The sequence below is a fragment of the Centruroides vittatus genome, unplaced genomic scaffold (genome assembly GCF_030686945.1).
Source record: "Centruroides vittatus isolate TY-2023 unplaced genomic scaffold, ASM3068694v2 contig_134, whole genome shotgun sequence".
Lineage (NCBI taxonomy): Eukaryota > Metazoa > Arthropoda > Arachnida > Scorpiones > Buthidae > Centruroides > Centruroides vittatus.
Window position 1 is genome coordinate 810436 of NW_027120852.1, and position 17471 is coordinate 827906.

A 17471-nucleotide genomic window follows, 5' to 3' on the forward strand; every position below is an offset into this window, starting at 1 on the left:
AGGAATCAACCATTGTTTATCATCCTTCCAGCTTAAAGATTTCTTATTTAATTCTGTATAAATATCATGTTTATGGCTTCTAATTACTGCTTGTTTAAGAAAGAACTCTTTTTGATTGAATAAGCAAGTCTTATAATCTAAACCTATTTCTTTCTTTAACACAGATTTCTTGATTTCCTTTTAATTTTTAGTTACTGAATCCATTTCTCTATAGCTATACATTTTAATCTCAAACCAATAAATTCTTCCATTTTACTTCCATTCAATTCATCTTTAAATTTCCCAATTACTTTGTTATTTTTATACTATGAAGTGCATGATCTTTTGGATAATCAATGTATCAAACAAGTCTGGATTAGTTCTCATAAACTGATAGAAATCAGTATTTTTGAACTTGTATATGTAACTATTGGTATCTTGATGTAGTAATTTAACATTTTCTTTAAATTCTTCTTTAATTATATTATAATGGAAGTCATACATCAATAGTTTTGATAAATCCAATATAGCTTGCCCAATATAAATCAGTTTATTGAATAATACTTTTGTTTTATAGTTATGAACTGCCGATAAGGAGGCATTAAAGAAATTAAAAGAAATATTTTATTTGTGCAAGCGCTGTTATTCAAACTGCTTGAGGACGACGTGCGTAAATTATGTCGAAAGCACTTGCACAAATAAAATATTTCTTTTAATTTCTTTAACACCTCCTTATCTGAAGTTTTTAATTGTATTAATACCACTGTTGGCGTGACATCCAAGCTAAGTATTTAGTATACCTAACAGTTATGAACTGCCACTAAATGTTCACCGAATATTGTTCTTGATTTAAAATTTGGTTTGTTTATAGCTTTCTGAACTTTATCTTCATCACTAAATAATTTTGTTTTGTTGTTTTCTCACAGATTGCATGGATTTTCCAAATACTGAATTTGACATTAATTTCCAAAATTCCTTTTCAAAATTATTTTTTGCCTTTTGACTTTGCTCAGTACTAAACTTAATATATGGTGCTATGAAATCTGATTGTGTAAATTTTATACCTCTGTGGACTTTGGTTATTTTCATTCCTAAGCTCTTATAGAGTTTTAATATTTTGTAATGGACTATATAATTCTTTTTATCATAGAAATGACAAAGTAACTTTTCAGTCTTTCCTGGGAGGAACTTGATTTTCAGGAGCTAGTGGAAGATCATTGAATTTATTATGCAGTTTTAAATCTCTCAGAAATTCTAAATCAACTTCAAACATAACCAGTATGATTGTCAGAAGTCAGGATGTCATTGATACTTTCTAACTCATTAGAATCCATCCGTTTAAAGTCTTTTTGTGGTAATTTTTGATATAAAGCCCATCCATAAAGTTTATTAGCATTTAGATATACCAGTTGATGATTCTCAGATGCTAACACATATCTATTAGAACACTGACTAATTCCACCTCTTATTCCTTTCTCAAAAAACATGTACATCTCATAATCTGTTAACAATTCTAACTTCACTTTAGTATATTTTAACGTACAATCTCAAGCTAATGCTGGTGTAGTATAATACCAAACAGGATCTAAGCCATAGCTTTTGTACAAACATAAATCTCTAAAATAAGCCAGGACGATTAAATACAAATAAAGAAAAAATATATTTCTCTTACAGACAATACATATAAAATGTGTCTTTTATCCAGACGTCCTTTCTCACGCAGTTGAGGGATAAGACAATTCCACGGTGGAGTCGACCTTTTATTTGAGGCTTCTCGTCAACCTCACAATGTAAAATAGTCCAATATTTCCCTCTAGTAGTGGCAGCACAATTAAGGTTGACTCTGCTGTGGAATTGTCTTATCCCTCAACTGCATGAGAAAGGACGTCTGGATAAAAGACACATTTTATGTCTTGTCCATAAGAGAAATATATTTTTTCTTTATTTATAAATCTCTAAAATTCTCAGATACATCAGATAGTAACAGAACATCCAATTTTAAATACAAGTTATGCCATTCACCTAGATTTTTTATTTTAAAATGGTTCCAGACTTTTCTAGCATGATCATACTCAGGCCAGCTTATACTTTCTTTTGTTAAGGATGAATAAAATTTTTTTATGGGAAGTAATCTTGTTTCATCAAATCTCTCAAACGAGTCCATGTATTTATGAATAAAGTTCTTAATGGAATAAGGTCCCGATATTGTGAGGTATATTTAGATGATATAATTATCTATTCATCTACTTTTTCAGATCACCTTCAACACATTGAAGATGTGTTGAAGGCTGTCCTCAACGTGTCAGAGGAGGGCCTGACTATCAAACTAACTAAAAGTCATTTTTGCCGACCCGACGTACATTATTTAGGATTCCATGTAAATGAAAAGGGGTTATCTACAGATCAAGGTAAGGTAGAAGCCATCAGCAAATTCCCAAGACCAAACAACATGAAGCAGCTAAGCACTTTTTTAGGTATGTGTAGCTGGTACAGCCGCTTTATTCCCCAGTATGCAACAATAGCTGAACCACTGTACTGCCTGTGGCAAAAACGTACAAAATGGACTTGGAGTCCTGACTGTGAGAAAGCTTTCCAATCATTAAAAGAGCACCTCATAACTGCTCCTGTTTTACAGCTACCCGAACCAAACATTCTGTTTGTCCTCTACACAGATGCTAGCATGGTCGGACTAGGGGCCATCCTGTCAAGCCCATAGCCTACGCAAGCCGAACTATCCAGAAAGCTGAGAGGAATTGTACAACAACTGAATTGGAATGCCTAACCATCGTATGGGCTGTGGAAAAATTCCAAGGATGCCTCGATGGGACGGACTTCACGATGGTTACGGATCATACCGCCCTGAAATGGCTAGAGTTCAAACAACCTTTCAGGTAGGCTGATGAAATGGGCATTACGCCTACAAGAATTTAACTTTTCTATCAGACACAGGGATGGCAAAGATAACCAGCTTCTGGATGCTTTATCTTGATTACCATTAGAAACTGAAAGTGTCAAGGAGACTGATATTACTACAAAGTTACTAGCCATCGAAAGTATCACTAATAGAAATGAAATAATCCAGGCTTAGTGAAGTGATGAGGACTGGAAAAATTTATACAAATACTTAGAAGAGAGTATAATCATCCAATTTCTTCTTCCACCAAATGTTTTAGCACAAAACTTGCCCCAAATGGTCTGGACCTTATGAGATTTCCAAAGTAATATCGCCACTAGTCTATGAACTAAATGATCCAACTACAAGAGCCAAGCATAGACGACATTATATGTCAAATCTCAAGAAATACAACTTGTTTCCACAAGCGCCTACTCTGGCATCTTTGCCAGCCCCTCTTGACCGAGCAACACCATCTCCACGATGGCTTCAACCCCGAAGGAGAGTAAACTACCGATAGCCTGACAGACTGAGGTCCAAGAAATGAATGAAAACCCCAACAAGGGAACATTACCAAGGTTTTACTTTTTCCGGCATTTAGAAAAGTATACAAAAAGAAGAAGAAAAAAACCTTCTGTCAATTGTCAGCTTTGCGAGTTTGTAAAATCTCCACCTCTCTTCCTGTACGAATGCCAACTAACTGCCCTATACCAATGTTGACAATATTGTGGAAATGGGACAGTCACTTAGTTTAGGTATTACTGATTTGGAAACCCTTTGAAAGAAATGAAAAATTATTTCTTTTGTTAAGAGAGGGGTGTAAGGAGTCAATGTCCGATTGTTATTTTATGTTTTTGGGCATTATTTTTAGTTAGTTATTTTCTTTTCAGGGGTCTTTTTATTTAAGGACAAACTCCTAAACCCTCATGTGAAAAAAAATTCAAAAAGCAGATACAACTTTTTCTGTGGCAGTCCCATGATGTGAACCAATGTAAATTAGCTCAGTGCAGCTTCACACTGCTCTTTGAATAAAAGACAGATCATCCACTACCACGTGTGGTGTAATTCCTAACAATGACCATTGGCGACACGTCAAGGAAAAGTGATTAAGCGGAAGCAACGTATACTGTGGTTGAGTATTTCTTTTGGGGTGGAGATTGGATCTTAGCTTGTATTATTATACGAAATAAGACTTTCATTTGTTTAATTGTTTACTCCTTGTTTTTTGTTACTTGACTAGTTGACATTTTTGAAAATTAAACTAACTTTGGTTATAATTAATCATTTGTTGTTATTGTTCAACCTAATAATTTATTGTTCAACAATAAATATCTATTGTTGATTTCTTTACTTAAGTGTTTTGAATTTATATTTCTTTTGCACAAAGTCCAGGCCTGATACTTTTAATTAAATTTGAACCCTAACTTGTGTGACTCCGCCTTGTTGCATCACGTGGTGAGTTACAAGCAGAAGTGATAACACAGTGTGATAAGGCCGTTCATGAATTAAATCATCTAGACACGTAAATACCCCAATTAGAAATTCCGTTCTCGGTTGAATGACTGGTGGCTTAGTTTGCTAAGTGATTAGCAACCCTTCGGTAGTGGGTTCTATTCCCACTGCTGTCGATAATAAACCATGCCATTTTTCATAATTACTGCTATCTCTGTGCTTCCGAGCGGCCATAGGTTGCACAATCACGATAGTGGGAAAGTGGATACAGTATGAGTACTCGAGTGGTTTCTCACCTATTTGTCTCACCTCTCTCTCATCCAGAATGACCCCAGATCACCATTTATAGGCAGATCAGGTCTTATGTTAACATAACATCTGCCTGACCAGCCTTGATGAGAGAGAGTGTCGATTTGACAGTGAAAAGGGAGATTTTTGTTAATTTAATATAATCAATAGTTACAACAACAACACAGGATGCTTCGATTTGATGGTTTTTTGCCCCACAAAATCTGTCCTAGAAATGTTATCAGTGTTTTGGGGTAAAAATGTTGTGGGAGATGAATATTTTTATAGTTTTTTGTAATTTTTGAGGTAATTTAGGGGAAAACAGTTTAAAATTTCAGTGTTTGGTTGAAAATTTATCCCCCCACAAAATCTGTCCTAGAAATGTTATCAATGTATCAATGTTTTGGGGTAAAAAATGTCATAGGAGATGAAAAAAGGTGGAAAATGCTAAAAAAAAAGCTAAATTAAAAAAAATTTTTTTTTGCTTGTTTTTGGTGAAAAATCTCCCACAGAGGAACCTGCCAGAAATGTTAATATGTTTTAGGGTAAAAAATGTTGTGGGAGATGTATATTTTAAAGTTTTTATGTGATTTTGGGGGGATAAAAGGCTTAAAATTTGATGATTTTTTGTTAAAAATGTTGCCCCATGATACCATTCAGAAATGCTATCGTATTTTAGGGTAAAAAAAGCTGTGGGAGATATCAAAAACTAAAATAAAATAGAGGAAAAAAAACACTCAAAACAAGCAAAAAATTCAAAAATTTAGCTTTTTTAAACAAAAATTCATCTCCCATACGATTACGGCTAGAAGTAACATTTTATATATTACTTGTGCTAACAGCTTCACACTAAAATTTAGGTGTACTGATGCATCCAACTTCTCACCAGGTATGCCCATGTCTACAAGGTATCCTCCTTTAATTGATAAAACTGCAGTTGGAGAAATCCAGACTTTAATCAGAAGTTGGAAAAAAATGATAACCAGCAATGAATATGCATTTTATAATAGAAATTTGAAAGTTTTAACACAAGTCAATATCTTAATTCTCTTCATGTTTTGTCTTTTCCATTATTACTGTATCAGTGTCATCACTAAAGTCAATCAGCCAAATCAAAGTGATTACTGATTACAAGTTTCAATTAATTTTATGAGTCAAAAAAATTATGCAAGAAATTTTTATTAAAACTACAAATGCAGTGTTAATAATCAGAGAAGAATTTGTTGCAAAAAAGTATTAGTTTGTATATTTGCTAATAAAATGTCTGTAACACAAGTGCAACATATTACAACAGATTTTATGCAGTGAATTTTTCTTTATAATCAGTAATAAGCTATAAGTATTTTTGTAAAAAACTTGTAATTTGACTACTTATCTGAGAATGCAAACTGTCTAATACACTGCCAATCTATCACAGTTGATATCCATATGGAAACTTTAAATACAATCGACAAAAATGGCAACACACATCAGACTTTTGTAACTTGTTGCTATTCTATGAAATCATTTTTTGTAATTGAAAATACTGCGAATGGCAGATAATTTTTAAATTTGCAATGTACCAAATAATTTGTTTTTTACAAAATGTATCGAATGGTATTTGTATGTTCATGAATGGGTCACATGACTGCGTAAAAATTCTAAAGATAGTTTGCAAGAGACCTAATCCTTCTTTTGCAATTTTTCTTCCATTCCTTTTGATGACATAAGAAATGAATTCATAATAAATATCATAAATATTTGATGTGCAACACGACAGACGCAAATGCGTCAAAAATATTCGAGAGTGGTGGAAACATTTTCTGTATAAAATTTATTTACACAACAACAAAGAGAGTGTCTGTAACAAAATTCAGTAATTTGGAAGTCACACCGTGGATGCATGACGAATGTGAAAATTCACAACGTATTCAGCATTCGTCCTCTGCACACTGATGGCGAAGGGGTCGTGAGGATGAAAGGTAAATGCCACCAATCTCCTGGCAGATGCTGGGGGATTCCTGCCTTGCAGACCCGCATAGATTTTGAATTTCAAAAGACCAGAATCGCGGGCGTAAAATCTATAAATAGCAACATCTGATGTCAATCCCAAGAGAGACGAAGGACTGACTGTCCGACTCGTCCACTTACCTGATGGGATAGTCCCCGCAGGCTTTTGGCCTTTCCATCACCGACACCCACTTGTCATCATAGCTGAAGAGCGAGAGATCCAGGTAGGGACTGCTGCTGTACGATTGAGAACTGATGGGCAGTTGGGCTAATAGTCTCTTGATAGCTTCGGTGTGACCCCCATAACGAGCATTGATAATAGTCTGTTTGAACCTCTGTTGGATCAAACGAGCATGAATGTTGTTGGAAGGAGAACAGGTCAACTGCGACTCTGAGTGTAATGTGGCATTGCGAAAAAGATCACAGAAATTCTCAAACAATTCCAAGAGTTCCTCTGATGTGTTCTCGTATACTGCCAGAACTTTGGTGGTCACCATGTTGTAAACCACAAAGAATGATGGCTGAGAATTGGGATCAGAGAGCCTCAGAGTAATCACCTCTTCACTGGCATATTTAATTAACAGGTGATTTTCATCCAAAAGTTGCATTTTCCACATTCGTAACTGGCAAAACTGATCAAAATGTTGAAAGAATTTCCTTAGAGGTCTGGGTGTTCCCTCTTCCAAACTTTCTGCTACAGCCCTGCAATGAAGAAATGCCAAAAGTCTGTGTTTTAGAGAGTTGATCGTCACTTCTCTATAGGGTCTCTGGTTGCTTCTGCTGCTACTTTCATGTAACATTCCTGACATCATCAGAAACTCATCATCCTCAAAGCAGAAGCGTCCAATGGTCCTTACGTCCACAAAGGAACCTTCAGGAGTCACCTGGAAAATGTGTATTGTCTGATGCTGCACAGAAAGGACTGCTAACGTGTCCCTATACAGGTAAAGTCCTTGATTGTGTGATAAAAATATTTTGTCTGTTTTAAAGGTCCGCTTATCACACCGTTTACCTTTACGCATGTCAACCAAGTGCAAGGAATAATCTTCTAGAGGTGACCTGGGATTTGGAGATACAGATTCATTATTTCGATATATGTCAAAGAATGGGGGATGAGGATCATCAGGAACATAAGCTGCAGAACCCACAATTACATAGTTTCCGTCATCAGTGAAGAGACTACATTCCCTGTTTAACTGTTCCCCATTTCCTGCTACACTAACCACTTGCTTGAGCGTGAAGAACAATTCAAATATTTTACTCCTAATCTTTGTGGACAATTGCTGTTGCTCTGTTCCATTGGGCGCAATCTCACCATCCACATCTTTCAGTAACTCCTCAGCTGCCGCAGGTCCTCTATATTCATATATCTCAATGGAAGTCTGATCAGATGAGAATGCCACAAAATGTCGACCATCTGGTGAAAACTTCCTCAGAAAACAAGGTGGCTTCTCCACATTAACCACTGTAAAATTTGGAAAAACATTTTGATGAAAAGCTCGAGCCACATGGAAGTGTGTGACAGAAGGTTTTGAAGGATATATTTCTCGTTTGATCAACCTAAGCACAACATTTTGTGGAGGTATCTTCCTTGGCACAACTGTGTGATCTTCCTGACTAACTTGTCTGACAGTGGTCGGAGCTCCTATAGATAAATTCTGTCGAAACCAGGGAAGTCCTTCCTGTTGTTTATGTTTGTTTATTAAAACTAATTTCTCCGGATGACTATGACCTAAAAAATAAGATTTGTTAATCAATATTCAATTTCATATTGAAACATTTAGAAAATAACCATGTTAGGTTGCTATTCCCGTTAATATTTTGTAAACTTAGCAAAGAGTTTAAAAAAAAAAAAAAAAAAAATCTGTCTGTAGGCATGAAGAGGTCCTGTATTCGGGTCAAACATGGGTTTGTCAGGTCCACAATGGCAATGATTGGAACCTGACATATCTCAATCAAACCAGCTACAAAAATTTTTGAGGTTACGACCCAAAGTCAAACCCCTGTCCCTTATCATGATTGGTTGAAGACTTTACATCAATGCTTAAATTACTACATAACAGTTTAAGAAAAGCATTTACAAAAAATTTCCTCAATGCAAACAAACCATAGCATTTGTAACAATAAATCAGCTTATAGATATAACATTAACAGTTGCTAAACAACAAAATCAATATGTCTACTCTAATAACCTTAAGTAGCTTCGCAAAGTATAGTTAGCCACAAACGTTTTCGGTCCCCTAGGACCTTCTTCAGGTGGGATCTGAGTAGAGAGTGACCCTATGTTCTAAACTCTCGTTACAGATGCATTCCAACCCCCTGCTCCAGATGTGTACTATAAACAAACATCGCTGCGCATGCACCTATAACGTCGGGTCGTACATCGCTTACCATGCCTTTGAAAGCTACTTTTCATCTTTAAAGTTGATAGAAAGGCCCAGACAATCCGCTTTAAAGATCTCTAGCGCCTCCAAATACTTAAGGTGGTGTACCTGCCTGGTTCTCTGTATCAAGGTCGCTTGCTGCAGCCCGGGCATAATGCCGTTTTCACTGGCATATACAGCCAAGGCAGTATTGGTCTTTTTCTTCTCGATATCTGTTTTATGCTCTCGGATGCGTTGCCCGAGGGATCTTTTCGTGGAACCGATATACACCAGATCCCTATCGAATCTATCATCCCGGAGTGGAATTCTATATACACCCGGCACCCTTTCAATGTCCACCGGATCTTTCCCATTCCTGAGTAGGGTGAAAACGTCCGGTTTACGCTTGTAGGCTATTTTTGTATTAGTGTATGCACTAATCTCACGGTATAAGGAGTGCAGATGCCGCTTGTATGTAATAATAACAGGATGGGGAGCCACACCTTGCCGCCGATTATTCTCCGGAACCGCATCGAACTAGTTTACGGGGTTGCGTTGCTGTTTGTCTGCTATTCTAAGTATAAGCTTCTTGTTATAGCCATGGTTTTCAGCTATTTCTGCTATTCTCCCTATCTCCTTCCACTTGTCCCTCTCCATATTACAGTGTGTGTGGGCTCTTCTAGTAAGTGGTCTAAAGGCTGCCAGTTTGTAGCTATACGGATCATTGGAGTCGGCCGGGATGTATATCGGGATAGCATTCGGTTTCCGGTATACATTAGTGTCGTAACCCCCACCATTAAAGGTAATATTAATGTCCAAAAAATGAGCCGCTTCATTGCTCATTTGCTCTAACTCGATCAGAAGACCATATGGATTGTCATTCATACAACGTACGAATTTGTCAATGTCCGGTTTCATCTTCCAGATGATGCGATGTCGTCAATGTACTGTACCTTTTATATAGGTCGATGTTACCGAGGAACTCGGGGATGACTTTGGCCTCCAAGCGACAAACCACAATTTCTGCCAAGTCCCCAGATAAGGGGCTGTATAAATGACAACCACTTTACAATTGTCACTTCTTTTTAATGTACAGAGCAGCCAGCATCTAGGGTAAAAGCGTTCGTAGCCAAATAAGTGATATAAGATGGGCGTCGAAAAGCTTTAATGACAAGTGTGTACTATATGTATACTATTTAAATCCCTATACGAGAAACAGTGAGAAAAGAATGCGTATAAAACATTATAGCTGGAGACCTTTTGCTTCAGTTCTGATGGTAGAGTACAGAATAGCCTATATCTGGGACTAAAGAGCTAAAGACATTAATGTTGTTAGAAAGTAACATGTGGAAAACTAAATTTGTTAGTAAATTTTTACTTTTGTTTTAAATAATCTATATAAATAAAAATGTAATGTTCGTTTGTTCCTAATAGCTAATCTCCGAAAATTCTTCACCGATTGCTTTGAAATTTTGACACAACGCTGCATTCGAATACGTGCATTTTTATCTATATATATAAAAACGAATGTGTGTGTGTGTGTGTGTGTGTGTGTGTGTGTGTTTGTCCTTCATGCATTACCACACCATTTATCCGATTGCCATGAAACTTTGGGAAGTTGTTTAATACATTCCCGCAAAGGTTTGTGGCATATGTGAAGATCACCATTTCCCCCCTTTCAAAAATATATTTATATATGGATTAAGGCTTTTATGTCCAACAGATGGCGCTAACTTCAGACGACCTAAGTTTGCTTTTCTGTGAGGCATTATGCTTTTCTGTGAGAATGGACCTAAGCAGATCATTTTCTACCTATCTATATAAATAAAATACAACGTTTGTTTGTTCCTACCGATTCCTTTGAAATTTTGACACAACGTTGCATTCGAATATGCACGTGTTTTTATATAATATACATGTCGAAATTCTCCCTACGGGGAGGAGATGGATGGGATTAAGGCTTACCGTGAAGAACTCTGCTTCTATTTATACTATTTTATATGTGTTTTTAATTGCGTTTTAATAGGTGACGTCAACAGAATATACACTAAAAAGGGATTTTTTGAAATTCCCCAGCGGGGAAAGGGACAGGATTAAGGCTTACTGTGAAGAACTCGGCTTCTATTTATACTATTTTACATGCTTTTTTTGCGTTTTAATAGGTGACGTCAACAGAATATACACTAAAAAGGGATTTTTTGAAATTCCCCCCACGGGGGGTGTGTTACACATTTATAATAGATACATTTTGAGCCACAACAACGCGTGGCCGGGTCAGCTAGTATAATATAAATGTCGAAATTCCCCACTGGCGAGAGGGACAGGATTAAGGCTTACTGTGAAAAACTTGGCTTCTATTATACTATTTTAGATGCAGTTTTTTGCGTTTTTCATTGCATTTTAATAGGGTATGTCAAAAGAATGTACACTAAGAAGGGATTTTTCGAAATTCCCCCCACAGAGAAGTGTTATACATTTATAATAGATACATTTTGAGGCACAGCAACACATGGTGGGTACTGATAGTATATAATAATTATATTTTCGTGTCAAGTATTTCTGTTACTGCACACGTGTGTGTAGGGAATTATGGAAGTGACGTCACGCTCGACATGTTCCCCACCGTTCGGAAAATTTCCTTGCGTCAGTTGTCATGGGTACGCGTGTTCGCGGGATAACGATACCATTTTAGCATTTTTAATGTCGCTTTCTCTCGTAGATGGAATGTATTATGGTAAATTAAAGTAATTCGTTTTGTTAATATCGAGGAGTGCCTGCGTATCTCTTAATAAAGTTGTTCTTAAACGAAGCAAATAGCTGGAAATAAATAATCGTTCGTAATTTTTAAACGGTTGATCGTAAGTAATTTCTTTTAATACCAATCGATTCAGCGTGTCAAATTATATCTAGATATGTCCAATGTCTATTCGTTAATATTAAATTTAAGACCGTTTTTAGCTGGATACCTTTTGCTTTACCCTAACCCAAATTTTTGTAACTTCCCGAAGTTTTTATAACTGTGACTCATTACAAATTTTCCGCATCGAAATACAATACATTCGACACGTAAAAAAAAAAAAAAAACTAAATCGAACTTTATTATAAGTCCCCTCACCTGTCATTCTAGACGTCGAAACTTCGGATCGCGAGCTATTCTTCTGCACGACATGTACGCGCTCAGAACGCCATCTGTTCGAATTGACTTTCTTCACTATTTTAATAATTAATATTTTTAGAAAACGAAATATTTGCTTTGAAACTAACTAAAATATGTAATATATTTTTAGAAAGTCTCGAGAATTATTTATTTTTAGTCATTTTTATTTTACACTACTACTCAATTTTGTATAACCGTGGTTCGACCTACGAAAGGGTCGGTCAAACCGGATGGCCGAGCGGTCAAGGTGGCAACCTACTACTCTGAGGGACCCGGGATCGAATACGAAGTGGTCGAAAAATCCCCAGAAAGTTTTCGGAGGTGGTCCGATATATTTGGTCGGACCATCCCCTCACCACCCAGCAGTCCCATTGTGGGTCTGGCCGAATCCATAATGAGCTTGCTAAAAGAAGCCTTCTTAGTGCCTTCAGGACAAAAAGATGTAAAAAAAAATCAGTATTAATGTTATATTCATTATGACGTATTTATTTCTGTGATACATTCCATAGTGTTTTCTGGCAACAGTAACTCCGTGATCTCATTATTCACTTTGTTATCCTTTTATCAAGTTTTTTGTTTACTCTTTCTGCCTTCTGGCGCAGTAAAAGGCCACTTTTTCAAGCCTATCGTGGGTTTGGTCAGTTTCACAATGGGGCGTTTGAGTCGCGAGAAACGGGGCTCGACATATTCAGAATACATCATCCGTAAAAACTTTCTTGACTTGCTTGTCCGGATCGATTCCGGAAATACCAAAGCGGTAGGCTGACGCTTTAACTGCCTCGGCTATTCTCCGTCAATATTTAATGTTTAAAAATTCAAACTGAGAAATTTTTTGTTCGAAACTTTTAAACGGAAAGTATACAAAAATGATTTACAAAAGTGTAAAATCAAAAACTCGGTTATCGAAGCGTGCTCCGATGCAAATGAATCTCTATTACGTACACAAAGTATTCAAAATGACCCAAAAGAGAAAGAGGAGAATAAATTACTTTTTAAGGAATCCATATTATCTTCCGCAATGGGTAATAAAATTATGTCAGCATTTGATAATGATGACGAGTTACAATCTTCTCAAAGCAAAGGAGGAGGAGAAGACGAAGCATTTAATGATCGTGAAAGCGCTTATCTATCAGAAAATTCTAATGAAGTTAAATCTGTTATGGTCAATTTCCTTATCTGGGAGGCGTACAGTACAATATACTTTACCATAACGACAAAAACGAAGACAGACAGTTCGGTGAAAAGTTTTGTATGGTTCGGTGATATCTAACAATTCAATGAGCTTCGAACACGAGAAAGCTTGAAATATCAGTTATAAAATGTTTAAACGGTTATTCGGGGTTTTTCTTATTATTAACGAAAGAAAAGATGTCTAAAGAATTATATGTACTGTACTATAAGTAATATCAAAAGAATCTTGCTTAAACAAAGAAGTGAAAAAGAAAATCCATATGATAGATAGAGTTTTACATTTAATGAAAAATAATATTTTTTTCGTACAACTCTGTGCAAACTTTGAAACTAAATTCAGTTTCTGTTTTTTATATGACTACGTGAAACACGGCGATTTGATAATGATTTCAAGGAAGCATAGACGTCCTTCATAGAATCAAGATAAAATTTTCATGGCAGAAATTGCACTTACTTGAATAAACTCAATTATTAGTTTCAAAACACTCCTACTATATTTAAAGAAATATTTAAAGTAGATATTTCCAGCTTTATGTTTGAGTTATAATTCAAATTCCAAGTGTTTCATTCTACATTATATTCTATTCTTTCGGTTGTATTAATTTTGCTAGTAAAGGTCGAAGAGTGGCTTAATGTAATAATGACTATTTGTTTGTGAAGCACAGAATTTGATCATTACACAATTCACTGAATTGTAGATGAATTTTCTACATCCTATTATTTCAAATTTTATTTCTATTAGTATATTTCGTAATTTCACTAATTTTGTTGCATTTATTAATAACACCAGATTGAAAAACTTCTCAACTTGAACATCCTTTCATAAGTTGTTCGTAATAAATGAGTGGCTTTTTATAAATCATAATTTAATTGTTTGCAATAATTTTAAAACATTTAGTGAAGCTAACATTTCTGTCTGGATAACTATTCAAAAATTTTTTAAAATCAGATTAATTTATAACATTTAATCATATAATTGATACATATATGAACTTGTTGACAAAACTATGTCTTGTTTATAAAATCGTACTGCCTGATGTCTTACCAGCTTAGAGGTATGAAGGAGTACAAGTCAGGAGTTGAAATTTGGCACAGAGTATTAGGTGCCCAAATCATGCGCGCATAAAAAAACCAGACTTGTAGGTAGTCCGGGGATCGACATCCGAGACAAAATAAAATACAAAATGGCGACACTCTCTTCAAATAGGCAGTAGTGCGAGATTTGCGCATGCGCTGCTCGTTGGTAAGTTGGAAATACGAAAATTGTGAAATCGAATTTTTGAAAAAAAACCCATTTACCTGTCCCGTGTAATTCCACATATTTCTGGTTGCCACGGGCTAACCTTGACTAATTGACCGGAGATATCTCGTTCTCGATAGAGGAGTGTATTGCTATTCGCTTATACTCCAGGAAGACAGGAGGGTGATCGCTAAGCGACAAAAGAGCCGGCCTTATCGAAGACGACCAACGCGAGGAAGACAGGAGAGAGGTCATGAAACGACCAAATCCGGCCTTATAGGAGACGGCCAATGCTAGAAGGGGGGATAGAATGCCTTCCGGGAGGACTTTCAGAAAAAGCTGCCTCCTATTCAGGCATCATCTGCAAGGAAAATAACCTGGGAAAAACTCCTGTTGCCAGCCCATCCGAGTGAGGCGCAAACCCCCGATCGAACTCCAGTGTTTAGGGTCTGGTCACCGCCACTATCAGCCGATTGCAGAGACAGAGTTTACGTTGAACGACGTTGAACAGCCAAACGGCATCTAGACGTTGGCTGGATGAACCGCGGTTTAAAATGCGTTGCAAAGACGACGGTAGTCTATTTCTGAACGACATCTAAACGAATTTCGGCAAAACGTTGGCTCTTACATTCTTCGCTGTTACTTCCCTCTCTCAGGTGTCGTTTAACCAATCAGGTCATTCGTTTATGACGTCAGAAAAATTGCGACGAACAACGTGTTCAAATCATGCCGGAATTTTTCCGAAGCAGAAAAACGTGTCCTCGCGGAAGTTATAAAAAATTATCCTGCAGTTGAGGAGAGAGGTTATTCTGGGGATAAAAATTATCGTATGAGAGATGATACAGAACAAATTTCTTCGTCGTTTCTTTGTTGGTCTGCTCGCAGCAAGATCTTAGTCGGTTAATGTTACCTATGATATCAAAATGACGGATCGTCTCTGATTCAATGAAACAGAAGAAAGAAAACAGTGAGGGCGCACGTTGTAACCTAACCTAACCTATTCTAATAATTTGGTTGGTAATAATTATGATAATTTATTACAATACGTTAGGTTAGGTTAAAACGTGCGTCCTCACTGTTTCCATTCTTCTGTTTCCTTGAATCAGAGATGAGCCGCCATTTTGGAACCATAGGTAACATTAACCTCTTATTCTTATTCGTTAAACAAGAACAAGACCTCATTCTTATTGTAAACGTCTGTATCACTATACAAAAAACTTTTTAACTTTATTTAATGATAGTTTGATAGATATCTGCATATAGTAGAGACGTAAACTCCGATAAGATCACCAGCTACCCTCTGGAAGCTTCCGGTGGCATAAAATCGTAATTTCGTCAACAACTGTCGTTCAGTAATTAACGGCAATCTTCTTCAATCTATATGCTTAATTTCGTCGTCAATACGATTTAAAATACGAACAAATCCAGATTTAGAAAAATCTATACCGAATTCGAAATTCGTCTTCGGAACAGATTTCTAAAGGATTATTCCGATCTCATATTTTCCTTTCTCTCATCCTAATTGTCAAGATGAATAATTTTCTTGATTCGTCTCGTTTACAAGATTAATTAAATGAACAATATCCATTATAACATAAACTTTGCGACCAACAAATGAATAATCGGGATATTCAGAAAGCAAGCGTGTGTCACGGACACATCTGAACATCGATGTTTTGCTGGGTATATTCCGCGCTTTCTCCTGCAGACTGCGCTAAACACCAAACATCCCGCTAGCAAACGCACGGAAATCTCACCTCGACTAGCTTTCGACTTCTGAATCGTATGATTTCAACAATGGAATTCGAACAATAAAATTCAACAATACTATTTATTGTTGAGTTGTATTAAAATTTGAAAAATTTATAAAACTTTTCGTATTTTTTTCAAATCATAATATTTGTTGATTAATTACACTAAATTGTGTTTAAGAAACAACAAAAATATTTACATTTTATTTTTATACTATACTATGAAATTAAATTATATTTTAAGATAATAGAAACCAAATGAAAATAGTATCTTATTTATAGTGATAAATTGTTAATAAAATGGTGTCTAAACCTGCTATCAAGGCAGTCTAGAAAGTAAATCAAATAACTTGCTTGTAATCACTGTTTAAACTGGGGTAGGCCAGAAATGCCGTTTCTGCAATGAAATTATTTCTGAACCGCGGTCTATACGATCTCTAAACTGCCGTCGGGTTTTAAACGTTGTCTCTGCAATCGGCTGTATGAACGGAGACGGAGTCCACTCGGCCACCGGTGGGCCAGAGATATCTCGTTTCACTATCAGAACTTTTTGAAACTAGATGGCACGTCGTTATAATTTTATAATTTTATATTAAAACTCACTTCCGAAATAAAATTATTTTTTCTTTTTACATTTATTAATATATATATATATCCTATGTGCAAAATAAAAAAAAAATAATTGCGAACGATACAATAGCCACCATTATTTTTTTCAAAAACGGGAAATTTTCGCATTGACAAAAATTCAACCTGGAGAGAAATTTCAACATTCGATAGGTTTTGTTTTTTTTTTTTTTTTGTAACTCTTTCCACCCAGTGGGCACTAAGAGGGCCTCTTATAGCAAGCCCATTATGGGTTCGGCCAGGTCCACAATGGGGCGGCAGGGTGGTGAGGGACGGGGACCGACATATCTGGACGGACCACCCCCCGAAAAATTCCTGGGGATTTTTCGACCCGTCGGGATTCGATCCCGGCTCCCCCAGGGCGGCAGGCTGCTAACCTTGACCGCTCGGCCATCCGGCCGCTTACATTCGATAGGTTAATTTCACTGAAAATGCATCGTGGATGACCTCGTGGTGGTGGCTGTGGCCGGCGAAGTTTGAATGATCGCGCTCAAAAGCAGCGATACCAAAGATGATTGGAGAAGGAGAACGAGACCCGCCG

The 17471-nt window shown here is 36.4% G+C and overlaps 1 protein-coding gene across 1 annotated transcript; it reads right to left on the bottom strand.

The window, feature by feature from the left end:
* Window positions 1-6406: 6406 nt before the first annotated feature.
* abo (de-etiolated protein 1 abo) lies at window positions 6407-12154 on the bottom strand. The gene is made up of 3 exons (XM_067289119.1): window positions 12080-12154; window positions 6743-8333; window positions 6407-6672 (listed from the first exon to the last, which is right to left on the bottom strand). Exons 1-3 carry the CDS (start codon window positions 12084-12086, stop codon window positions 6480-6482), a joined length of 1791 nt encoding a protein of 596 aa, XP_067145220.1. The 5' UTR covers window positions 12087-12154; the 3' UTR covers window positions 6407-6479.
* Between the last annotated feature and the right edge of the window lie 5317 nt (window positions 12155-17471).

What these genes read in the sequence shown, in the direction of transcription:
- abo (XM_067289119.1), bottom strand. An exon ending in TGCGGGGACTATCCCATCAG is followed by an intron (nt 6,673 to 6,742) that starts GTAAGTGGACGA and finishes TGCTATTTATAG; the next exon opens with ATTTTACGCCCGCGATTCTG.